The sequence below is a fragment of the Vombatus ursinus genome, unplaced genomic scaffold, assembly GCF_900497805.2.
Source record: "Vombatus ursinus unplaced genomic scaffold, bare-nosed wombat genome assembly UNPS02014946.1, whole genome shotgun sequence".
Classification (NCBI taxonomy): domain Eukaryota; kingdom Metazoa; phylum Chordata; class Mammalia; order Diprotodontia; family Vombatidae; genus Vombatus; species Vombatus ursinus.
The window spans coordinates 3,140,520-3,167,621 of NW_020954724.1; the positions used below are offsets into that span (position 1 = coordinate 3,140,520).

General features: G+C 34.3%; 1 protein-coding gene and 1 pseudogene across 9 annotated transcripts in view; one reads left to right on the plus strand and one right to left on the minus strand.

Moving 5' to 3' along the window:
• The window catches only part of LOC114030241, a 154,597-nt pseudogene that overhangs the window by 59,067 nt on the left and 68,428 nt on the right, over positions 1 to 27,102 (plus strand).
• LOC114030223 (ankyrin repeat domain-containing protein 26-like) overlaps positions 1 to 27,102 on the minus strand; it is a 76,420-nt gene that overhangs the window by 12,397 nt on the left and 36,921 nt on the right. For 7 of the 9 annotated variants that reach the window (XM_027844997.1, XM_027845001.1, XM_027844996.1 and 4 more), the window contains 11 exons: positions 24,823 to 24,961; positions 22,594 to 22,807; positions 21,636 to 21,819; positions 19,450 to 19,593; positions 16,654 to 17,610; positions 14,131 to 14,283; positions 9,018 to 9,130; positions 6,957 to 7,083; positions 4,638 to 4,928; positions 3,389 to 3,606; positions 1,763 to 1,991 (listed from right to left, as the gene is read on the minus strand). In XM_027844997.1, the coding sequence (XP_027700798.1) occupies positions 1,763 to 1,991; positions 3,389 to 3,606; positions 4,638 to 4,928; positions 6,957 to 7,083; positions 9,018 to 9,130; positions 14,131 to 14,283; positions 16,654 to 17,610; positions 19,450 to 19,593; positions 21,636 to 21,819; positions 22,594 to 22,807; positions 24,823 to 24,961 (2,769 nt within the window). Of the gene's footprint in view, positions 1 to 535; positions 594 to 1,762; positions 1,992 to 3,388; positions 3,607 to 4,637; positions 4,929 to 6,956; positions 7,084 to 9,017; positions 9,131 to 14,130; positions 14,284 to 16,653; positions 17,611 to 19,449; positions 19,594 to 21,635; positions 21,820 to 22,593; positions 22,808 to 24,822; positions 24,962 to 27,102 lie in introns of all 9 variants that reach the window. The other 2 variants (XR_003567574.1, XM_027845003.1) reach the window with 2 other exon arrangements.

The window sequence follows — 27,102 nt, forward strand, 5'->3', positions numbered from 1 at the left end:
TTCAGCTGACTAATTCAACTTTAAAATTTCAACTGGGCACCTGCTAGATAGAAAATATTGTGTACTGCCCCAAGCAATGCAAAAGAAGGGGAGAAACAGTCCTTGACTCCAAGGAGTTCACAATTTACTTAAAGCTAACAATGAATAGTAGGGTTCGAGATTCCATGTTGGAAATAATGTTTCACCATCTTTTGAGACAACTGTCATTGAAGTATTTGCATACAATACCAAGCAATATGTTTTCATTAAATTTTTACATTTCTTAAGATTGCAGTATGATGGATGCCATGTGCTCAGGATGCATTTAATGTCAGATGATGAGAAGATGCCGGTGATTTATCCAAAGGTAACAAAATGAAGTGTGGTCTGCTCTAACCATCTCTACATCATATACTTGATTTAACATACTCAGTTTTCTTTTAAAATACATTAATATGGAGTGATACTTTTTTTTTTTAAATCAGATATTAGACCAAAGTGGTCCAAGCCACAAATAGAGAGCCAAGAAGAACATTGAGCAATGTTGACTACACACCTTTTCACGAATCTGATTGCAGAGTAGAGAAGGGAGAAACAGATTGTTGATCAAGGAGCTGAAGAAGTAAGAACACATTTATAGATCTTACACCAAAAGATTCAGTGAAACAAAAGAAAAGTAGTGAAGGTGAGCTGATTCCCAAAGGGAAAGAGTGACTATAATGTCTGTGTTTCTACAGGTAAAATGAAGTGGTCAACTCAGAGTCAATAAGGAGACTTTCACGTGGAATATTTTCATCAATGTTGCAAAACAATCTGTTTTTAAAATGATCATTTTAATTAAATGCTTCATAGAGAAGACATTTATTAACTTTCATGTTTCTTTATCATAGCGATATCACACAAATGTTTACAAGATATAGACCCATAAACCTTAATCCTTTCATCTTTATCAGTTGACTGATTAATTCATTCAATACATACATTTTTGAGGGCACTTCAGCAATGTCTTTAAAAAATTTAAACATTTGCTGAACTTGATGTTGACTGCATTACATTTATTGTGTCAGTGCTGGGAGGTCCTTAGAAATGTGCATATTTAATAAAGCGGGAGAAAGATGCTATAGATATACAATATCTCTTAAGGTTAAATACCTAGTTTAAGAAAACCTTTATACAAATCTGAACTAAAAAGCTAAATCAGGAGATAATTATTCATACTACATGAGACTGCTTTGCAAAAGAGCTAAGATACTCTAAAAAAAAGAGGTAGTGTTTATATGTGTGTGGTTTTTTTTGTGTTTACACACCTGTGTTTGTTTTAAGAAATTCTTAAAAAGAAACAGAAAGAAGAATCACAGAAGGATTGTATTTTAAGATGCCATTACTATGGGAAAATAAATCAGAGGAGATAAAGCTTCTCTTTAAGTATTGGTTAGTGAGAAAATAGTATTAAATTTAAAGAATCCTTATGGGTATAAAATTGTGTAAAACCAAGTGTGAGAATATCTGAGAAGTTAACAGACTGGTACATATGATAGTTGTGGATCTAAAATTTTTTTTAAAAAATTCATTATCTAGCATTTTTAATTATCATTAGGTAAAAGGACCACCTTCATTTTACTAGATCACAAAAACCATTAGGTACAAGGACCACCTGCATTTTAATAGACCACAAAAATCAATATGACACATTCAAAAATACTTAAGCAGGATGTTTCACTAAGATGAATATTATTTACATTATGTTCTTAACGTAAAGAAAAAAAAATTCTGAAAGACTAACCTTTGCCAAGTAGCCCTCCACTCTGCTTTTTGAAGACACTATGTTTCCAGCAGAATATACTAAATTTCCTCTTGGAATAAGATTTCTACTGAGGACCATACTGGTATTAATATTCCCAACATGCGGTGGCTCCAGAACTGGACTTGCGGTAAAACTGTTGATTAAAATTTTATTCTTTTGTTTTTCATTCAGGTGTTGGGCACTCACCTCAGCTAGCCTCTCAGTAGTTCTGTGAACATTTCAAAGCACAAAAATGGTTAGCATTTTTCTTAAATGGTTGGTTTTTTTATTAATGCTCTCATAATTGTGATTTTTTCCTGAGTAGTTTCTTAACTCTGAAAACAAATAAAATATGAAAGTTATTAAAGTTTTTGCATAATTGAGTTCCTTCCATTAAAAGTTTTTTCCAAATAAATGGTATAAAGAAATTTAGTGAAGAAAAAGTTTTTCAGACTGTCCTGGGAAAATTAAAAACAAACCAAACCAAACCACAAAAGATACATGCAAATCTGGGGTTCCTAACTAATCTGATCTTTAAGGAAGTCATTAAAAAGACTTGTATTCTATAATTTCTATAAATTCTATAAATTTATTCTATAAATTCATATTGGAAATTAGTAGAGTTGTTTTAAGGGAAGGTATCAAATCTGGGTGATTATCCTTGGCAGTGTCTCCAGGACCCAGGTAGCAGCCGAATGACTCAGGGATTCAGTGTCTAGGGGGAAAAGAAGGTGACTCAGTTGAGGCTAAAAAAGTCCTGAGGCTCTCAGCTGCATAGCTAGCCCATAACACCTACCCACCATTCTTTAACAGATAGTATCTTTTAGTTATCAAAGACTCTAATCTAAACCTTTCTGTAATTTTTTGTTTCTTTCTTTTCCCCTCCAATCGCTTCCTCAATGAGCTTTCACTTGTATAGAAAACTGAAGTAGTGGGACAGCAGGGAACTGAGGGGCATGGTTCAACTTGTTGTGGGTCGCCAGGATGACCTTGAGTCCTTCAGTCCTGGTTGTCACCATTAGGAGATTATTTACAATGTCCTACATATTGCTATGATCTGGTTATACATTTTCAGAAACACTTTAAACATTTTAGTATTATTACTTGGCAAAATGAGAATAATATTATTCTAATTTTCAAAATATTTAACTTCATCCTGGAAGGACTAATCTGTAGCAGATAGTAATATCAATAAGACACATTTAAAAATAAGTAATTTTCATAGGATCATAGATTGAGGACTGAAAAGGATCTCAGAAACCCCCTAATCAAATACCCTCATTTTAAAGATGAGGAAATTGAGACCCCAAGAGATTAAGTGACCTGCTCAAGGTCATACAATAGTAAGCATCAGAGGCAAGATATGAAGCCAGGTCTTCTGACTCTATAGTCAGAATACCATCTTTCCAATATACCACACTGCATTCTTTTGTTAACTTTGTTAACATTTTTAAAAATATTTGGTTTACTAATATGTATAAAAGCATAATCTCTATAGTTAACCCTCATTTCCCAATGAAGTCACAGATCAATCCATTAAAGATTCGTTAAATTCAAAATGGAAAACCTTAAAAGCAATCTGATAAGTTTAAGTACTATTTTCTTTGTGTCCCTGTTTGGGCTTACCTGTCTAATTTGTTTGACAATGATTTTCTGATTTTTAATTCTTCATTATAAAGCTGTCTGTATCTCTCCAGCTCTGCTTCAGCAGACTCTTGACGTGAGTTTTTCATTTTGGAGAATTCAGATTCCAGATCTCTAATTCGTTGCTCCATTTGGTTTCTTAGGGAAACATTGTTATTTTCTCTTAATTGTTCTAAGTTCTCTTGGGATGCTGCCTGTATCTAAAGCAAATGGAAAACAAAGAAGGAATTTAACAAAAAACTGCTCAACTCTATCCTGAAGATTATAAGATGTTTGTTACCATAATCTGTTAGGTTTCATTTTAATTTCAGTCAGTGATTCAGAGAGCAATTCTGAATTTCTAAAGATAGAGAGTCTAACTTTGAAAGTACTCATTATCAAGGTCAGCTGAATTAAATTTGAACTAAAAAAAAACCAACCTATTTCTATTGGATGTTAGTTCACTAGTTCTTATCCTAGTGCTAATATTAGGACGATTATAAAAACAATAGGTATAATTCTAAAAAAAAACTTTTTGAACTCTAGAATCTTCCAGAATGTTTTGTTATAATTAAAATATTTGTTGAATCAATAAAAACACACCCTTCAATTTTTTTTCTAATTATGCCAATCATTTTTTAAAAACTCAATTGATATGGATAGAGCACTTGCCCTGGAGTCAAGAGAGCCTGAGTTCAAATCCAGCCTCCGACACTTGATACTTACTAGCTGTGTGACCCCGGGCAAGTCACTTAACCCCAATTTGCCTAGCAAAAAAAAAAAACAAAAAACAAAAAAAAACAGGGGCAGCTAGGTGGCGCAGTGGATAGAGCACCGGTCCTGGAGTCAGGAGGACCTGCGTTCAAATCCGGCCTCAGACCAAACACTTGACACTTACTAGCTGTGTGACCCTGGGCAAGTCACTTAGCCCCAACTGCCTAAAAACAAACAAAAAAAACAACCAAAAAACCAAAAAAAAAAAAACCAAACAAAAAACCCCAAAACCCAACCCCCCCCCCAAAAAAACCCATCTCAACTGATAGTGTATATGATTATTTTCACTTATGATTTCAAAGGCTATCATTTTCTTTATTAAAAAACAAGCGACATCAAGCTTATGGAGACCCATAGAAAAGAAGGCAGAGGGAAAAAATTTTAAAAAAAATTCTAGATTTAGAAGAGGGGAAAAAAATCCTAAACCTTAATTTACAAAGAAATATTTTAAAAGCAGAGTAGACATAAATAAAGTAACCTGTAAGAATAGGTTGACTTCTTTTAGTTTTTCAACAATCTCCTGCCTTGCTCGTTCTTCAATCTCACGTTGATATTGTTCTATTTGACTGTGTTCTAGTTTAGTAATTTCCAAATGATGCTTAAGATTAACTACTTCTTCTTCCAATTGTCTTTTATTCTCTTCCAGCTTGTCACATTTCTTCTGCAAGATTTTCACTGAAAATAACTCTTCTCCAAGACTTTTATTCACTGATTCTAACTGCTTACATTTTGAAGATGCTGCTTCCAATTGTTGGGTAAGGTCTTCAATCTGTTTGTATAAAATATCAGTTCAGCAAATTACACAAGTAAAATAAAGGTCTTTTAACTTAAATACTAACTTAAAACTAATAAGATTAAATTATTAAATGTATCATTATCCTTATATTTCAGCTACAAAATGCATTTCCTAAAATGATTATTTAGGTAAATTGACAAATGAAAAACAAAGTTAAGACTGAAAGGAGAAACCATGAAATTACATTACTAGCTCTTATAGCCTGTATGATCCACATTTAGTACTTGATCCCATATTGTCTTCTATGTTCTCTAATTTTTCCATGTGTCTTTTCTGCCCAGCTTTCAGTACACTGAGCAGATATCAATAAAATTCATAGTAGATCAACAAATTCTTCTTAAGTTATGCTACACCTAAAGCAACAATAGATCTCAAAAGGAATTTGGAAATGAGATTCCTTTTTATCATCCTAATGAGAACACTGATTCTATGATGGTAGACTTTACTGAGAAAGCAAATAAATTTATGCTAATTTGAATGTCACATAGTGAGATGTTCAGTTACAGAGCCACAGAAAATCACGTCTTGAGTCTCATCTCCAAACTCTGGTGATAGTACCAAGGGAACAAACCACATTTACCAGACTTTCTGTTGTGTAATGGCCCTCTTCCTGCTCCCCAAGTACCTCACAATATAAACCAACAAGCTTAGCAGGACTTCTACCTGTTTTCCTTCAGGCCCTGGAGTTAGATGACTGACTGAAATAAGTGATAAATAATAAAGTGTGACACCACCAAGTTTCAAAGGACAAAAACTCAATATATATTAAGAAGTTAATTTTTTTTTGATAAATATTGATGAGAACTGCAAGACAGCAGACATCAACTAGGAAAATTACTGATAGTAAGATAAGATGCTTTTAAGGAGTCACTTATTATAGGAAAAAAAAATAGACTACAACTAGTTAGCATTTACACAGCACTTCAACGTTTGCCAGTAATACCTCATCTGAACACTTATGATGTTTTTCAAAACGTCTTTAGGACTCTCCCCTAATTTGTGGCAGCCTAAGGTGTTAAAGTTGGTGAAATGTCTCAATATCATCAAATACTAGAATCTTAAAAAAAAGAAAAGTAGTAGCTTCAGATGAATTAGTCAATTTATTATTCCTCCAGCAGGGGGCAAATCTTTGCTTCTCTAAAATAGAAAAGCAATGTATATGGCATACTACAATAGAATGGTTTTCACCCACTTACTGGTGGAATGAAGTGAAAATCTTCTAAGTACCAGAGTCCTTCCCTCTCTTAAACCAACTCAAGTACTGTTTTTAGAGAGAAAGTCTTTAATTTTTATAACTCTGTGTTGTTATGAAGTTTCTTAATATTTACATTGATCACCCTGCAATCAAATGGTTGCTTTATTTGTTTGTTGTCATTTTAAAATCTCTTAAAGAGCTGCTACTTTTCAAATTGTTTCTATTAATCATCCTTTTTGGGTTTCATCTTTAGGATTACAGAAGCAGAGTGTCAGAGGGAGCTCAGAGGTTTTAAAAGGCCCTGTAAATATTGACCATAAAAGGTTTTCCAATATTTGGTTTCTTCAAACCACTCATTTCTCTTTGAGATCACTCTTAATTGCTAGAAAGTTTTTCTTTACCTCAAACCTATTGCAACTTCCATTCATGAGCAAAACAAGTCTAATATTTCTCCCACTTGACAATGCTTTTAAATCCTTGAGAAGTGCTTTTAACACAATATACTTAGATATATCTATTTCATATGAATTCTATAATTTGAGTAGAAAAAAAGTTTCTAATATACAAAACTACACAAAAAGTCACTAGAGCCCAGAATTTTCAGGAAGATGTAAAGTCCCCAAACTTGTCTCCTGAGTCCCTCAGAGCAGCAAATACTATGTTACGAGGGCTTAGACAGAAAGTGTTGCCTTCCAAGCATGGGGACTTTACATCTTCTCATGGTACTGCTGTCCTGTTGCCCCAATAATCATTTCAAAAAGAATATAAAGATAAGACATTTCACATTTTCCAATAATAAGGGTTACCTTATTTTTTAACCTATTAATTTGTCTATCCATTTCAGAATGGGTGTGTTTCAGTCCCTCCTCGTAAACATCTCCTTTTTCACATTCTCTTAATTTCTTCTGTGTTGTTTTCAACAGTTTTTCAAATCTGTGAGAATGAACAGATTAAGTCAAACTCTTTATAGTTTAAATATTACACATTTAAAATGTATTATTTTTTGACCCATTGCCTTAAATTATCTTCAATCATATGGAAGAAAATAAATTTAAAAAGAGTTCTTGAAGTCATCCAACTCAAATCCGACAATATTTTGTTAAAATAAAACCAAAGGAACGATAGCCTCACTAATCATTTCATCTCCATTTCAAAAGATGTATATTCATCATCAGTTCTTCATTAATATAAGTTCATTGCAGAATATTCCCCAAATGATTTCTGGTTATGCTCTAATATTTGTAGAAAGGAGGATACCTTCCAGTAATATAATAAAAAAATATAAGTGATAAGTAAATTTATTTTGAAAAATTTTATGGTGATGTTTTGTGCCTCTGTTATTTTAATTGTAGATCTGTAAATTAGCTTGTCAAGTATTTAAATACCCTAGCCCCCAAAACACAAATGGCATCATTTAATGTTATTAGAACACAAAGTTGCATTTAAAATGTTTGTATAGTGGATGTAAATACAGGCAGTCCCTAACTTGAAAAGCCAATTGTATCTCAAAAGTTACTTTGTAAATTGACTGGTTGGAACAGGGAATGCATTTTCCCCCCTTAGAGCTAGTGCTCTAAAAAGCAGCTCAATAAAAGCCCACAAAAACCTAATTAAACCGTAACACAGCTGAATTACAGTCCTGGAAAATGCATGATGATTTGGAGACTCTCCTCTGCCAGTGAAATGCAGACTCTAGCCTGTGGTCAGAGGATCTGATACCTCAACGGTGGTGGCCTCTTGCCATATTCAATTAAAATTCATTAATTGTAATTCAATTAAAATTCAATTAGAAAGCATCAAGTGCTTACCCTAAAGGTTGTAATACAATACTAAATTTAGACAGATCATGGTCTGGGCTCTCATTCAATTGGAATATAAGATTTACATGTGGATAATTACAATACACAACAAACTGTAAGAGTTTTAGGGGAGTGTAGCAGAAATTGTGATATGAAGTCTGACGGTAAAGGTCGTTCAGATCAGAGTAGGCCCCAGAGTAGGCATTTCGGTGAGGATGAGTACAGAGGCCATGGGTGAACATTACAGGGACAGGGCAGAGGCGGGAAAGCGTAAGGCGTGTTTTGAAGGACAGACAATAGTTCAGTAGAAGAGGGAATAATATAATTTAAGTGTGGAAAGGCAGGATGCTGCCACATTGTGAAGGGCCTTAAATTCCAGGCCAAGAAATTCTGTAGGGTCCAGCTCAAAAGTCATATCTGTAATGGAATCTTGCTGATCCCACCAAGTTAGAAGAGATCTTTACCTCCTACCGTCTCTGATTGCATTTTCTTTGGACCATTCTTAAGCACTTACCATATTCTTATTTGTACACATTTGAGTCCTTGCATTATCTCTCTTACTAGACTGCAATTACCTTCAAAGCAGGGATTGTACAGTAGTCATCTCTGTAGCTCCAGGGACTAGCACAAAATTTTATACTCAACAGATGTTTAATAATACTTTTAGAATAAATGATAAAGGAACAAATAATTGAATAATGAAGGAAATAAATTAGGATGGAAAACAGAGACCCACCTTATAGAAACATTTATGTGCAGAAACAGTATACTTAACAAGAGACTATCAAATGCTGTATAGTATAATTCTGGAAAACATATTTTAAGATACAGGTGCTACATAGCATTTTACTACAACTTCAAAGATGCAGGTCAGAAGGTTTGATTTTCAGTAATCATTTAGTAAATGAAGTGAAAATGAAAAAAAACTCTTTGTTCACTTAGAATGATACATGCTGTAATTATCCAAGTGTTAATGTATAAAACGAATTTGTACTTAGGACTTAACAAAATAGTTAAGTCCTTGCTTACTTAATGTTTGGTTGAAACAGTCTGGAAAAAGTATCTTACCCACTGAGGTCTTTCTGTAATTCATCATTTCTCTTCATTTCTTGTTCTAGACGATTTTCCAGAGATTGCTTTAACTCAATGAGTTTCTTTAATTTTTCCCTTTCAGAATTAAGCTTTGAAAACATTTTTATGAAGAAAAATATTACAAGAACTGAACTGGCATTTCTAAAAAGGATACTTTTCATTAACTCAAGATCCAACTGTAAATATCAATTAAGTGTAGTTTATAAAATCAAAACAAATATGGAGAGATTTGAAAATGATAGATCTTACTTAAAACAACACAGCCTTCCTCTGATTTCACTACAAACTATTTCTTTTTTGAAATCTGGATCAAAGTTCTCATTTGATTTCAATGTATGTATTAATTATACTAATAATGTTAATAAATTTAAAAATGGTTGAAATGCATAGGAATGCATAGAATGTGGGCCAAGTTTGCCAACACACCTTGGAGGAGCTTTGGCCTTCCCCTTTTCTCTAGAGTCAATGGGAATGGTCCCCTCATCCCCATTCCCCCTCTGTTGGCACACCTGGCCCATGTTCTAAGCATTCCTACAATGAAATGTCTACATATATGTTCTTAGGTTAGGCTATAAAACTGTTTTCCAAATCTCTTTGTATTCGGCTAAGTGAGATGCAACCTGTGTAAATTCATATTTTGTTATTCTCCTTGAGTGCTATCTATTGCTTTAGATTATGAGCCAGGTAAATGACCTGTCCCTTTGTCAACTTCCTTTCAAGGTTTTCAACTCTCTCTTCTCCACTGGTCTTCTCTGTCTTACAAAGGAAGAAAGAACCCTCCTCATTCTGCTGAATTCTGCTGCCCCTTCAACATTCACTCCTATTTCTCCTCTTTGCTTCCAAACTTCTCCAACGAATGATTATCCCACAGCTGCCATTTCTTCATCTCTTATTCCCATTTCATTCATCTATTTATTTATGATTGTTTGCTGACTTATTTGGTCTGTATCTGTGATTTAATTGGTAAAGGGAACAGACAGGCCCTGTGCCCAGTCTGCAATTTAGAATCTGCAACTCTGAGTCTCAGGGAATGGCTTAGGGTACAAGAGGTTACAAGGCTTGCCCAGGATCACAAAGTCATCTATGTCAGAGTTGGGATTTGAACCCATGTTTTCCTGACTTGGAGGCTAGCGCTCTATGCATATAACACAGTACTTTTCTTTATTTCCATGGAATCTGGATTACCTCCATACTAGTCTGCATTGTCAATAGGCAGAAGTTCTATCTGTACCCAAAAATCTTTCTTCTTAGTCTCTGACTTCACTGCAACATAGGATCCTGTTTCTCTTACCTGATTTGTCATTTATTATCCCTGTAAATTATCCCTTCATAGTGTTTCTCTTTCCTCTTTTATCTCATGGCTACCACCTTAGTCCGGATTCATTATCTCAAGCAGAGGATCATAAATTGAGAAGTGAACACCTTATTCTGACCTTCTCATTTCAAAGATTAGGAAGCAGGCACAGTGATATTAAGTCCCTTGCCTATGGATTTAAAAAACAAAGTGCTACAGGGTTTTTGTGTTCTCGTTTTACCCCTACACCAATCCTTACTACAAGATACTAAGTTAATCTTCATAAAACACTGTTCAGATTATATTAATGACCTACTCAAGAACCTACAATTGGACTGCTATGGTCTACCATATTAAGGCTAAACTTCTCTGCCTTTCTTCCTCTAAAATCTAACCACATCCTATTTTTTCCAACTTTTACTTCTAGTTTCTTTACAGCAACCCTCCTCACACTCCTGTGCTTTTGCTTTTTTCCTGGACTGTATTGTTCTCCTATCCTATTGATCCCTTCCCAGTCCTCAAAGGCAACTCAAAGTTCTATCTGTTCTCTAAAGCTTTTCTTGGTATTGTGCAACAATGATCTCTTCCTTTGTGGCATACAGTGAGCATGCCATTCTAGTTAGTTCTAGTTTCTAATTTTTGTGCCACCATTCACTTTAGCTCTTTATTATTTCAGTATCTAATGCTGAGATATTGCATAAGGACATAGCAGGAACTCATTAAATATTTTTTAATGGTAGATTTGGGAGAGCTGACTAGACTAGAGAATAAGAATAGGCAAGTGCTTATTATTTTCTTCTTATTAAAATTATATATTAATAATAAATAAAATAAATATAAAATATATATTAGGTTATATGTGAACTAATATATTTTATTATATATTAACTAAAATTATAAAATATGTTATAAAATGAATATATAAAATTATTTATTATTAAAAAGATAATATTATATTTTATTATTCTAAGCAAGCAAGCACTCATTTAGAATTGCAGACTGTTCGAGCAAAAAGGGACCCTAGTGATGAATTAGTACATCTTTTGTATATGAGGAAACACAGGCCTAAAGACATAAAACCATTTGTCAAAAGTCATATGGACAGCAAGAGGCTAAGCCAGGACTCAAAATCTTGAAAAAGTCACCTTCAGATATAGGTTTTTAATAATTTATATTTATACAATTATCTAAAACACATGTTATTAAATTTAGCTATTTGGCAATTGTTCTTCCAAAAGGGGTGGTAACTCAGGAAATCTGTATTGAGTAATTTCTCATGTTGGTAAGAAGAGGACTGGATTAAGGACCATCTGCTTTATTCTCCAACCATAGTGATCTCTCCATTTTATAAATGCTTTATAAATTACTTACTTAAATACCACTCACTTGGTACTTGTTTATACGATACCTTATATTATAAATGAACTTCCTCTACTTTGCATTGGCTTCCCAGTGAGACTGCAAATTGTTCCAGGAGAGAAGATACATCTTACACATATTCTTTGTAACCTGGTCAGAATCTATCATAGTGTAATTCACATAACTGACATTTACCAGTTGATGAATTAAATGTGGAACAAGGAAGAAACAGTAATTTCACCTAATTCTTATATAACAAAAGCTTAATTACTTGCATGATCAGGCAAAGAAAACAGGGAAGAAATAGTGCCAGTTTGCCCTGAATGCCAATTAACTGAGCTAATTCATATGGCCAAAGATGGACTCTTATTTATTCCTTCCTTTACCTTCTAAGGCTCAGTCCACACCTAGTTTCTAGACTAAAGGCTGAAGCAAAAAGCTCTTAATATTTTAATAAATGTAGGCCAAAAGGAATAGGAGGGAAATAAAAAGAATAAGTGATAGGAAAGTTACTTGAGAAACAAAACTTATTTCATTCCAATTCTGATTTCTGAAACCTAGAAATATTTCTCAAGTGTACAGATATGAAAGAAAAGAAGTTTTCAGAAGAATGAGATTAGACCTAACAATAATTTCTCAGTTAAGACAATTATATTGAAGTTAACCAGCTAAGAGAACTGTTTTGCAACATTAGGAGGTGCTTATCAAAATGTGGGAGGCAGTGATCACTTATGTAAGACTGAAAATATTGGCCTTTATGTTTCTGGAGCAGAGAAACAAGTATTTATTAAGTGCCATTTCATTCTCACAACAATCCTGGGAGGTAGGTCCCCATTTTACAATTGAGGAAACTGAGAAAGATTAAGTGACTTGCCTAAGATCACACAGATACCATCTGAGGCCACTCTGAAGTCAGGTCTTTCTAACTCCAGGCCCAAGTTCTATCCACATCTGCACCAAGCAGCCTCTAAGCAGAGAAGAATCTCATCATCAAAAACTGTATGTTTGGCTGCTTTGGCATAGATTTCCATTACTTTACCACTGATGATGGTTACTAGGTTAAAAATGTGTTTTGAAGTATATCAGAAATATTCATTTCTACAGTTTTTGGCTGGTATAATGATGAATACCACACCTTTAACTGCACATAATATAAATGTGGGATAGCAACCTAGAACAGAGAAATGCATTTTATAGTAATAAAGGGAACACTTCAGGAGAATTTGACTGTGAAAATCTCTTCTATACTTAACTTCTCCTTCATTTTTATAGTTTTTAATAATAATAATAATGATAAAAATAATTTTATACTAAATTTCTATTTTGCCATTGGAGGACTCTGGGAAATTAAAAATTTATAAAAAAAATCAGACTAGAAAGAAACTCAAAGTTGTTTAGTCTAAATATTACCTTGGAGTAATTTTATTTTTAGCTAAACTTTCAACTCATGGCAAAATCAACAAATAAATATTTATTTAGCATCTACTACTACTATCACTACAACTTTTACTTCTACTACCAACATGCTGTGAAAAGGAAATTCTATGGAAGATAAAGTATAAATAATCCCTGTCCTCAAGGAATTACAATCTAGTTGGGAAACAAGACTTAGACACAGGAAAGGATAGTTTGATAACAGATATGAACACCATAAGGCAATCAATATACAGTTAAATACTAAATTATATAGTATCAGATGAAAAGTGGAATTCAGAAGGCTGTGAAATCAATAGGGCTGAAAAGTAAAAAAAAAAAGGCTTATGGCAAAGAAATCATACTTTTGTAATTCAAAAGGATCTTAGAGGTGAAGGTGGTATTTGAAAAGCAGAGTGCTGAAGAAAGGATAGGTTTTGGATAGGTAGCACAGATGGGGAAGTGTAACTAACTAAGCAAGAAGAAGAGCATGAGTGAGGGTATGGAGATGGAAATCAACATGGTGAGATCAGTTTGAATAAATTAGCAGATAATGATGAGATTATCCATCTAATTACTTTAATTTTCAATTTCACTTTGCATGCACAATTAATATACTTTCAAATTATGAAGTAATACCATTTTCTTTTCATTGAAGGGGCAGTTTGAATAGAAGCAAACAAATAATTTCTACTTCACAGAGCTCTTTTGGGGATTAAATGACATAATGTATGTAAAGGGCCTTCTAAATGTACAGTACGATAGAAATAATTTAGCTGTTGTTACTTAGAAAAACACCTCATTCCTTGTGTGAGGAGAGATAAACAAAATTGTCAACCATCTAAAGAGTGAATAGAATTATCCCAATTTAAGAGTACAATTGGTGGAAGTTATAGATGTTGTTACAAGTCAACTTAAGTGACAGGCTCAGTGTTCAGGAAATACATAATACTGGTAAAAAAGAAATGTTACACTGAAAACATTTTCAATTAATGACAAATTGCTGATTTTTTGCATACATACGTTACTTTTGGTTTCATCTATTTCCTTCTGTAGTTGTTTTTTCTTATCTTCTAAATCATTTCGATAAAGTGATGTAACCTCTAGTGAAGCTTCTGTCATAGATTGTTTTTTTAGGGAATCGGCAAGTTCTTGTTGAAGCTTTCTTATGGCACCCTGATAGAAATATGTCCAAATTATTTCTATTACTGATGTCATAAATCAATATTAGCTTATGTAAAATAAATATGCCTTCAAAATTAATTGAAATAAATTTTTCACATGTAATTTAATTTCATGAACATATTCACAAATATCATGGATTTAGAACTAGAAAAAGTCTTAGGGACTATTTAATTCAACCACCTCATTTTGCAGATGAGGAAACCAAGCTTCAAGGAGTTACTCAAGGTCATAAAGTAATTATGTAAATAGTAATAAAGTAAATTAGTAATTAATAGACATAAACTAGTAATTAATAGAGAAAAGGATTGGCATTTAGCTTCTGACTAAAGAAGTGTAGCTTTTTGACTATACCACTTACTCTCCCATTCAACATGAATCTAATGCTATCTTTCTATTTGTTTAGTATTCTCCTCATAAAGCAATACATTCAGCCTGATTTCCCTATTCTATCTTTTGAGAATTATAACATCTCCAAAGTCACATAGGGGATAAAATTTTTTATGTGCAATTCAAATGGATGGTGGCGGAATGGGGGAGGGAAGAATATATAGCTTCCTATACTTGATAGAAACATTAGGGGTTTTTCCTTTCCATTTTTCAGAAAAGCTAACTACCTTATTTCTTTGCACCAGCCCTTATAAGAATGAGGACATCTATAAGAAAAAGTTGCATTTTCCCTCCTCTCATAGTTCCCTTGAAGAACACATGTACTGATATGCTTGTTAGGCTTGGTAAAAGCACTTGAAGTGACTGATTTGATGTGCTGAAAGCAAAAAAAAAAAAAAAAAAAAGATTGGGGGTGGGGGGGCTTACTAGCTACTATAGACATTTTCAACTGTTCTTGCCAAGCCTTCAAAACACTTCCTTTTCTATTAGGATAGGAATTACATTCCTGATTGCACTCAATGGATAGAAAAAGAGGAAACTGTAAAAAATATGGTAGTTCTCCTACTTATGTATGCACAGTATGGTGCAAGGTCACAGCTAAAGGGAAGTCATTTCATTTCATTCTCTAACCTAGCAGGAAACATACATATATACATACATATACATGTATATGTACATATACATATACAAAAACACATTTGTATATGTATATACATATATGCTATAAAAATCCTATTCATTTTCACTATACAGCAAAGCAAATTATTGCACATATTACTAGTAGCAAATGAAATAGCATATTACTAAAAAGCAAAAGAAATTAAAGATTTTCTATCTTATTAGATAAAATTAAGTATCTTGTAAAAATAAATTAAACTAAAGTCTGGTAAACTTTTTAAAGAAAACATAAAGCTAAAAGAAGCCAATATAAAGTTGTGAAAGGGAAAATTGGCACAATTAATTGAATTCCGACAAATAAACTAAATTCTAGTATGAAATGACTAGATTCAAACACATGATCATATACACTAAAAATAAAATCTAAAAAATTTTTATATGAAATTGTTACCCAGTACAATATTTGGTAGTATTGCCACCCATTACATATATAAAAATCAGACAATAAGAATTGCTATGAGGCTGTAAAAAAGCTATCTATCTTTAATAAATGAAAAGCAGTGATCCCAGAAACTGTAATTTTGGATTTTGCAAGCAAGAAGTGTTAGTAAAATAGTGAAAAAATAATGAGATAAAAAAATATGTAGTGGGGAAACAAAAACACATTTTATTAAAATGGCACTACCACAGCACAGAAAATTAATGTTTAATGCACAATCATAATCTCTTTAAGCAGAATTACTCTCCTAAATTTTGAAGGAAAATAGTTGCTAGTCTTTGGAATTTCATTCAAAATATGATTCAGTGTTTAATGTTTCTAAAATTAGTTCAAAGTAGTTTGAATTAAAACTAGTCAGATTGATAAAGATGTTTAAATGGTTTTGGGAAGGGTAACTATAATATCCCACAGCATCTCAATTCAGATGTCATATTTGAACTGTTACATTTTTCCTAGCATAATTTTTCAGGATTTATCTTATTTTAGCATTTCAACTAATTTATGCTATTGACGTATTACAATGGATTAGGCATGTGATTAGAATTATAAATTTATCAGTATTTATTTACAAGTGATTAACTCTATGTACATTTATTAAACTAAAACTCTGCCTTTAAAATTTCATGGGCTACATAATATGTTTAAGCAAAGTGAGTCAATTTATCTAAAGATGGATATCAGGTTGATTTTTATTATGTTACTGTTTCCTCATTCTCCGTCAGAATTTTTACAATGAAATTCAATAACATCATCTGCCTGTTAAAAATTCAAATTCTTAATTTACCTTGATCAAAATTACTTTGAATTTCATTTCAAAAAGTTAAATACTTATCAAATGATATTATTTAAAGACCTACCTCTCTTTCTGCTTTCTCACTTTCACATTTACACATTTGCTCTCTTAAGTGGTTACATTCACTGATTAATTCTTTATTTCTCTCTTCTACCATAAGAACTTGTTTTTCGGTATCAGCACGAAGTTTATTGAAGAGATCAATAAACTGTACCTGGGCATCACTCAATACCTTTTCTTTAAGGATGCCTTTGTTTTGGGCATCTTCAAGCTGTTGTCGAAGCAACATATTTTCACTTTGAATTTGGGCTAATCTCTCTTGGATAGATTCTTGTTTGACAACATATTTGTTCAGTTTTTCCGTTTCCATTTGATTTGTCTGTTCCAGTTCCTTTGCTTTATGTTGGGCCTGGTTTAACTCTCTCTGTGTGCTTTCTAAAATTAGTGTCTTTTCTCTGAGGGAGTCACGTACATGGTACAGCTCATTTTCTAAACTATTGGCTTTACTTTCAGCTTTAGAGAGCTCTTGAGAAAGGACACCATTGTTGTCTCTTAGACTAGACAAGTCATAATTTAGTTTGTCCTGTAAACGAAGCCACTCATCTCGTTCTCTCTGAAAGCTATGTTCAAGGTCTAGTTTTGATGTCTGACTTCGCTCATGATCATGAACAGCAGAAGTCAATCGAGAACGGTATGATTCAATTTCTGTCTCTAGTCTGTCTCTGTTTTGTTTTTCATTCTCCAACTTAGAGTTTAGCATTGCATTCTCAGTTGTCAGAACATTTACTTGTCCACTGTACTGGAATACTGTTTTTGTGAATGCTTCTTCATTCAGTGTTAATTCCTTTTGAAGCTCATCAATCTTTTCTTTTAAAACTTCATTTTCTTCTGTATATTGATTTTCTTTTTCTTGATCCTTAATTTTTACTGTGTCCAGTTCCAATCTGAGCATGGCAACTTCATCGTGTAGGGTTTGATTTTTACGCAGGAGGTATTTTTCTTTTTCATCACTATCAGGACCCTAAACACAATAAACATAAAAAAAAATTGTTACTAAAAATAAAATTATGCATTCTGATTTTTCCTTAGTAATTAAAAATAAGCCCTAAGTTGCAAAGAAGCAGTGTATTCAAAGAAAAAGTAAAATGAGGGAGATTCACCTATTTCATATTTCTGTCAAACTCAATTTTCTGAAAGAACATATCTTAAAAGTGCTATATCAATCAGAAGATATGTACTTGGGATATTCAGTCTTCAAAACAGATGGGCATTTCACTATATGATATAGAGTACATTTTACAAACCCTGTATTTTTAGGTCACAAAATCTGTCTGCCTTTCAGCATATTTTATTTCCTTTGCTTATCCATTTTATCCCACACTGGCTATTCATAGTGTTATGATGAAAATAACAATACCTGATATTTATAGAGGCCTTTTAAAGTACTTTACAAAGTACTTTCGATACATTATTTCACATAAACCTTGCAATACTCTTATGAGGGAAATACTCATATTATTGTCCCCATTTTAAAGTTTAGGACTTAGGTTAGGAGAAGTTATTAAAAAACCTAATCATTGTCACATCTAGTAAGTGTTAGAAGCACTTTCTGTATCCAGGACTGTTCAGAGCCCAAATCTAGCACTCTTTTCCAATAGTTAATTTCCTCTTAGGCTGAAGATAGGCAGTTGTCCTACAGTTCAAGTCTTTGTCTTGGTACAACTATCTTAAGTGTAGACCAATGAAGTGATAACAGTCTTAGAATTTCTTGGTATACATCTTGAGAACAATCTGTTCTCTGATAGATCTGTAGTATTTTTATAGCATCACTGATTTAGAACTTTTAGAGGTTATCTAGTCCAAACCTCTCATTTTAGGCATATGAAAAGTGAGGTCCAGAGTGTGGTCAATAGATGGCAAACTAACCCTAACCATCAAATTTTAAAGAATTATTGATGCCAAAGCATAAAAAGTGGATTTGGCACTCTCATCAGAGTAAAACTGGTCTAGGAGCACTGGGCCTCATTCAGGACTGGTGGAAACAGCTATATCAAAAAGCTCAGGAGCCCCATTCTAGGAGGTCCCTTCTATAAAGGCAGGAGAAAGGTATGAATAGGCAGCAGCTGAGTTAAACGAAGCACTCCGGTGCCCAGGCACCAAAGGATTACTAAGGGCCAACAACCCGAATAATTTACTTCAAACCACTGTTGAAAAAAAAAGAAAAGGAAAATCAATAATCCTAAACTTGGCATTTGATGAACTTGTGTTTCTATCACGGTGAACAATGATCAATGTGAATGAATGAATCTTTGTAATGTAAGTTTTATTTTAGAAATCTAAGTGAAATTTATTCTTGTTGCAATACTTTTTTCCTTCTCTTTCATGAAACATGAGTGAGACAACAATGTGAAACAGACCAAACTATTCTCTTATGTTTTGTAACCCTTGGTCTCTCCCTTGAAAAGGCCAACAGAGGAAATCACTTAATCAAGGAAGAAAAGTGGTTTATATTTGAGGTGTCACCTTCTACCTGGTTGCATTCCTTTCTCCCCTTAGGGGGTTAGTGAAACTGATGAGCTGCCCCCTTCCCATGTCCAGAAAGGGCAGAGGCTCTACTGAGAGGCAGGGATTTGCCCCAGTAGAAGTACACTTGTCTCTGGGGGGATCATTCAATTCAAAGAAAAGAAGCAACAAAGTAAAACAAACAACCTGTGCCGGTTTTGGTCACCATGTGTGTCAGTGCTTGTCTGTTGTACACAGATGGACATGACTGCGGATGACAAATATGTCCAAAAATGAAGAACAAAAATCCTGACTTTTTAAATATGCAATTAGACTTGAAAATGACCAAAGGGAATACCTCAGAACTCTGAATCCTTTTGGGAGCAGCTGCTTCTATTTCCTTTTGCTTCCAAAGAGGATTATTCAGAATTCTGTCTTGCAAAGCTCTGGCACTCTGCTCCTGAGAAAGTTGTCTCTGAGTGTCATTTCGCTCTTCTTCAACCTGGGGACAACAATTCATTAAATTTTTAATCATATTTTTCCTTCAAAAGTCAGCAAAAACATTTTACCTTTAATCAGAATATAGAATCTGAAAAAGAATGGAAAATAGCTGGGAAAAAATCTAAGCAAAGTAGACTACTGAAAATGAAAAGCAACAGGAAGGACAGCATTTCAGAGTTGTAAAGGAACCTCAACAAATATTCAGGCCAATCCACACCCATTATTATGTACCTGACTCTTACTAGACTTTATTTAGCCTTGGCTTGAAGTCTTCCCATGGGGGAAGAGGGGGGTGAGCCACCATTTCTCAAGGCAACTCATTCTCCTTATGGATGGTTCTGTTTGTTAGCAATTTTTTCCTAACACTAACCCTAAAAATGTACATTTTTGCAACTTCCATCCACTGCTCTTAGTTCTGTCCCTTAGGGTGAAGCAGAGCAAGCTGAATCCTTTTTCCACATGACTGTCCTTCAAAAACTTGAGGACAATTATCATGGTCCTCCAGTTTTCTTTTCTCAAGGAACATCTCCAGTTGCTTTAACTGATCCTCACGTCATGGGCTCAAGGCCCTTCCTCATCTTGTTTGCTGTCCTGCTTACTAGCTACCACAATTCTGTGGTCACAAAATAGTACAGGTGAGGTCTGATAAGATCAGAGTACAGAAATATTTTTACCTCTTCAGTTTTGGAAGCTATGCTTCTCTTAATGGGATCCAAAATTAGCTTTCTGGTTGCCAAATAACAGCACTGTTTCACATTAAGCTTGGAGTTCACTAAGAATCTTACATTTTTTTCAGACAAAAAACAATCTAATCATATTTCCCCCAACTTATACTTGTGAAACTAATTTTTTGTATCTGTTATAAAACTTTACATTTATTTTTACTGAATTTCATCTTACTAGTGGGTGCAGTCCAGCAATGCTCTGACCTATTAAGACTTTGTCTTTCTTCCATTTAGAAAGGCTTGGATAATTTTTTTTTTTTTTTGGCCAGGCAATTGAGGTTAAGTGACTTGCCCAAGATCACACAGCTAGTGTCAAGTGTCTGAGGGAAGATTTGAACTCAGGTCCTCCTGACTTCAGAGTCTGTGCTCTATTCATTATGCCACCTAGCTGCTCCCTTTGGCTTGGATAATTTTAATTGCATAAGTAAGAGCTAAAGATGCTAGAGAATAATAAATTTTTCTCAAAGACTGAAGGATGTGTAGTAAAGTGGACTACAAGAAACAGAGAAAGGGATTGAACCTGCAATTTCATTGGCCTAGAGATTTTTCAGGTAAGGAAACTCCCTCCACTCCTAAAGGAGTTCTCTGGAACTTATACTCTTAGAGAGTTACCTAGAGCAGTGATGTCAAATAGATCCCCCCAATACTGTGTTTTATGGGTAACTTTTGGGGAGTTGGACACTTCTGGCCAGGGGTCAGGTGAAATGACTTGGCCAGGGTCACACAGTCAAGATCTGTCAGTGGCAACACTTGAACCCAGGTCTTCGTGGATTTGAGACCAGTTCTATCCACTATACCAGGAGTGGGGAACCTGTGTCCTTGAGGTCACATGCAGCCTTCTAGGTCCATGGGTGTGGCCTTTTGACTGAATCCAAGTTTTACAGAACAAATCCTTTTATTAATGGGATTCATACTGTGAAATTTGGATTCAGTCAAAGGGCTGCACCAGAGATCTAGAGTGCACATGGCCTTGCGGCCACACGTTCTCTAACTCTGCACGATTCCAAACTCATTCTCTACTGTGAGACATACCGTAAAAAGTACTAGCTCCATCTTACCTTTCCATGGCAATTTAGGCTGTAATTTTACATTCAAATGCTAAAATAAGGGAATTTTTTTCTTTATCTTTCTTTTTTATCTTTGTGAATACATATTTATGAATGATTGAACCCAACTTATTTATACTAGACATAAATACCATAGCCCTTTTTTTAGGATTAAAAAGACTTTACAGTATTCACCTCCCCACTCCCAGGGAACCCACAAAGATTTTTAACAAAGAAAAGATGGAAATATTGACTTTTAAATTCCAATTTACCTGTTTCAAATTATTTCTTACTCTTTTCAGTTCAAGGTCCAGAGTTCTAAGAGTGAATTCAAGTTGCTGTTTTAGCTCCACTTCTTTACTATGTTGTTCTTCTTTTCTTCTTAACTGTTCTCTAATTTTTTCAAATAGGATTTCGGCAGTCACTCGCTTTTCTTCTTCTTGCTTCAGTGTAAACCTAGATTAAAACTGCTCTTTTTAAAAACCACAATTCAGTAGAAATAAGGAATGCTTTTTAAGTATATTAATCTGTACCTCTAAAGAAAAAGAACATTAATTTGGGGAGAACTGGATCCATGTGGGGAACTAACCATCAGGAAACTCCCAATACTGATGTAGATGGGTCCCTGCTCAGCAGTTTTGAGCCTTAGCTAGTTGCCTGGGGCACTGAGGATTTACGTAACTTGTTCAGGCTCACAGTCAGGATGTGTCAGAAATGAGACACGATCCCATTTCTCTATCCAGGCTATTCCAGGGCATTAAACTTCTATCAAAAATGTATCATATAGTTCTTTGGGTGCTTTGACTTTTTATATTCAATGGAGAGGAGCTAGAGGAAATGACTTTTTCAAAATTCCTGAGTTTTGATACATCTGAACGACTCTGGTAAAAAGTTTAGAGGATGATGTAGATAAAATTCCTGACTTAAATTAGGTGTGTGAATGATTTCTACATTTCCCTCACCCATTTTACCACTACTATTGATTATTCAGAGTTTAATTTTTACTTCATTTAAAAAAAAAAACTCAAGTAATTGTACTATAGTTTTGAAAATTCACTCAAATGCATTTCTCATAGGTGGCCACAGAGTAAAAAGAATTAAGTAGGGCTCATTTTATTATTATTTTAAAGATGTGTCATTTTTGCCTTCCTAACCTCAAATCCTCTCTCACAATGCTTCAACATAAGAGAAATGCTTTCAAGTCTTTATTGAAACTCATGAGTTAGATACCTGAGGCTACAGAGTTCTCTGTCCCATTCTGCTTTTTGATGCTCTAACTGGGATTTCATTTCTCTTGTTTCCGATAATTCTTCCTGTAGTCCAGTAATCTTGTTTTCTAAACTCTTAACTTGTCCGGCGAGTAGCGTACAATGTCCTTTTTTAAGTTCTACTGATCGTTCATATCTAAGAACTGCATCCTGAATTTTCAAAAGGCTAATAGGATCTGTACAGAGAAAAACACAAGTAAATAAAAATATAAGTATTTTAAAATCTGCAGAACAGTAGCAGTCTACTTAGAATTCAGATACTCTGGCAATGACAAATTAGTATCCACATATAAGTCCTAAGAACATACCAAAATATTATTTTGTCAAAAGATTTACACTGAATTTTAAAATAACCTATTTCTCTTTCGACATTGTGGGTAATTAAAAAGAATCTATAAGTTACTCATGACTTTACAAGAAAGCCCATTTGAAACCTCAGAATTCTTCACAACATGAGAAAAATATATGTGAGAAGTAAACATTCTGATGTGTACTCTGGGTGGGACAAATAAGATTAATAAAATGGACTATATATTTAATATCTATATATTGCAAATATACTGAATTATTTTATACATATCATAAATACATTTTAGTCCAATTACATGTAAACACTGCTTCTTCCTTAGGGACTTATAATATAAATCTGTATGTGACATTCATACAATAACATCCATCCTCATTTATTCATTGGCCAGACTTCTGGTAACATTAACCAAAATATAGCGGAGACACCAGAAGAGAGTGAAAAAATCTGAGCATTAAGGAAAAAAGCTGCCACAAATCCCAGGCACTTTATTCTGCAGAATGACACATAGCGAAATTTAGACCTAATCCAGAGTTAGGAATGTGTGTTATATCAAGTTACAGATTCAAGAGACTTGGTTGTCAGGTTTCCTTTGGCAACTTTCAATTCTTCATACATTTCAGTGCTCAGCAGAAATGAAGAAGCAAGGAGAGAACAGGGTTGCTAGAGGTAGACACACTGATTGTAGTAGGCAATGAAGCTGACAGTAAGGGAAATCATAAGCTCAAAAACTCAAAACAAAAGAAGAAACTACAGCACAGGGCAGTTAAAGGACTTGTTGAGATTCACATAGGTAGCAGGTGTATAAGTCAGAATCTGAACCTAGGTATTCATGGCATCATGTCTAGTACACTATTCTATATGCCATGCTGAGAGAAGAATTATAAAAACTAGGCAGAACGTTTGTGAGATTGTTGACATTTTTGGCCATTTAGTGAAAGATTTTAATATTTTGTCTGTTCTTTCCATGAAAAAGATCACTGCCTGATATCTTCATGCATCTAGTCATGTCAGTCTCTTCAATGGTTCTCTATTGTCAACCCAGCAAATAAAATTCATACACCTTGTCCTAGCATTCAATATTAACAACTCACATGTAGTAATATAGCACATACAGGCTCACAACAATCCTGTGAAGTAAGTTTATAGATGAAGAAACTGAATCTCCAAGTTTAAAAGATTTGCCTATAGACACAAAGCTAGGCCCTCCACAAGTTTGTTACACCCTACCTTTTCATATTTACTTCCTACTGCTATACCCTGTCCAGTAAAACTGGATTTTTCACTGTCATTTTCCTGTCTTTTTGCTCACAGTACCCATTCTTGAAACGCTCACTTCATTTCCCTATACTCCCATGATCTACACCTACTGAATTCATACCCATCCTTTAAAACTCAACTCAAATGCTACCTTCACAAAGAGGTTATTTTGATTCTTGATAGTTAATGTTCTTTCCCACTTTGAACCTCATGTAGCAATACGACGGAACTCCTCAAGTATTTATGTATTTTTTAATATTAGAGTTATCTATGTAGGTTATATCCTCCTTTTAGATTGCACACTCAGTGAGGACAATGACTGTGTCTTATCTAAACTTTGTATATTTGGCACACAGTAGGTACTTAATAATTCTTTTTGAATTGAAATAAATAGCAGGTCATCTTCTATTGAAAAATTCATCACCCTGAAACCAACATAATCCCTTTCACCTTGGCAATGCCTGCCAGAGATTAGGCTCTCAGAGCCTCCAAGAACCCAAAGTCAAACCTACTTTCCTATGAGTCAATGGAATAGGACTTCAATGGTATCTTCTTGTATATACCCACATCTTTGGTTTCTGTTTAACACTGGTATTCTGTTAGATAATTTTACAATATCCTTACCTTTACAATCAACACTAAGTTGTTCAATCAACAACAAAACATTCTTACAGTTTAAGGGAGGTAAATCATAATTCTCTGTAGCTGTGTCAGATGACTGAGTGAGGTCATCAAGATCATCTGCATCCATCTGTACTTTGTCCTATAAAATACATAACAGCATTGTAAAATGATAAAAACTTAAAAATAATAATAATAGCTAACATTTGTGTAGCACTGTAAGGTTTTTGCAACACTTTATATACATTATGTCATAGCATCCTCACAATCATTTTGTGAGGTAAACTTTACTTATAATTATTTTAGAAATGAAGAAACAGACTTGGGGGGGGGGGTGGAGCCAAGATGGAAGAGTAAAAGCAGTGACTTGCTTGAGCTCTCCCCCAAACCCTCCAAATACCTGTAAAAAATGGCTCTAAACAAATTCTACAGCAGCAGAACCAACAAAAAGACAGAGTGAAACAAAATTCCAGCCCAAGACAACCTGGATGGTTGATTAGAAAGGTCTGTAGTGCTGGGCTGGGAGAGAAATGCAGTTCAGCGTGGGCATGAAGGCAAAAACCAGGCCTCAGAGAACTTGGAGCAGGCCTCAGAGGACTGAATCACAGGCAGCTGCAGTGGTTTCCAGACTTCTCAACCCACAAACACCAAAGGAAAGGAGTAAACACCTCGCCCCTGATCATACTTCCTTGGAAGGACTGAAAAGTTACAGGTCCCTAGAACTATCTCTGAAAACAGCTGCACAGAACCTCCAAAGCTTGGGACAGGATGTTCTCCACACTGGAAGCAGATCCCTACCTTAAAAAAGAGTTTAAAACTCAAGTAATTGGCTGGGATCATGAGCAAACTGTGCAAAAAAAAGGCTCTTTGTTACCAAAGAACTTTTCTTTGGTAACAAAGAAGATCAACACATACAACCAGAAGAAGACAACAAAGTCAAAGCTCCTACATCCAAAACCTCCAAGAAAAATATGAATCAGTCCCAGGCCATGGAAGAGCTCAAAAAAGATTTTGAGAAGCAAGTAAGAGAAGTAGAGGAAAAACTGGGAAGAGAAATGAGAGTGATGCAAGAAAATCATGAAAAACTAATCAACTGCTTGATAAAGGAGACTCCAAAAAAATACTGAAGAAAATAACCCCTTAAAAAAATAGCCTAACCCAAATGGCAAAAGAGGTCCAAAAAGCCAAAAAGCAGAATTGGCCAAATGGAAAAGTAAATCCAACAGCTCACTGAAGAAAATACTTCCTTAAAAATTAGAATGGAGCAATTGGAAGCTAGTGACTTTATGAGAAATCAAAACATTGTAAAACAAAAACAAAAGAATGAAAAAATAGAAGACAATGTGAAATATCTCATTGAAAAAACAACTGACCTGGGAAATAGATCCAGGAGAGATAATTTCAAAATTATTGGACTATCTGAAAGCCATGATCAAAAAAAAAAAAACCTAAACATCATCTTTCAAGAAATTGTAAAGGAAACCTGCCCTGATATTTTAGAACTAGAGGGCAAAATAGAAATGGAAAGAATCTACCAATCACCTCCTGAAAGAGATTTCCAAAGAAAAACTCCTAGGAATATTGTAGCCAAATTTCAAAGCTCCCAGGTCAAGGAGAAAATATTGCAAGCAGCCAGAAATAAACAATTCAAGTATTGTGGAAAAACAATCAGGATAACACAGGATTGGGGCAGTTAGGTGGTGCAGCGGATAGAGCACCGGCCCTGGAATCAGGAGGACCTGAGCTCAAATCCGGTCTCAGACCAGATACTTGACACTTACTAGCTGTGTGACCCTGGGCAAGTCACTTAATCCCAATTGCCTCTCGCCCCCCCCCCCCAAAAAAAAGGATAACAGGATTCAGCAGCTTCTATATTATGGGACCAGAGGGCTTGGAATATGATATTCTGGAAGGCAAAGGAGACAGGATTATAACCAAGAACCACCTACGCAGCAAAACTGAGTATAATCTCAAGGGGAAAAAAATGGACATTCAGTGAAAAAGAGGACTTTCAAGCATTCTTGATGAAAAGACTAGAGCTAAATAGAAAATTCGACTTTCAAATACAAGACTCAAAAGAAGCACCAGGAGGTAAACAGTAAAGAGAAATAATAAGGGACTTATTAAGGTTGAACTGTTTACATTCCTACATGGAAAGATATTTGTAACTCATGAGACCTTTGTCAGTATTAGGGTAGTTGGAGGGAAAAAAAAAGAAAAAAAATTATATGTATGAATAGATAGATAGATAGATAGATAGATAGATAGATAGATAGATAGATA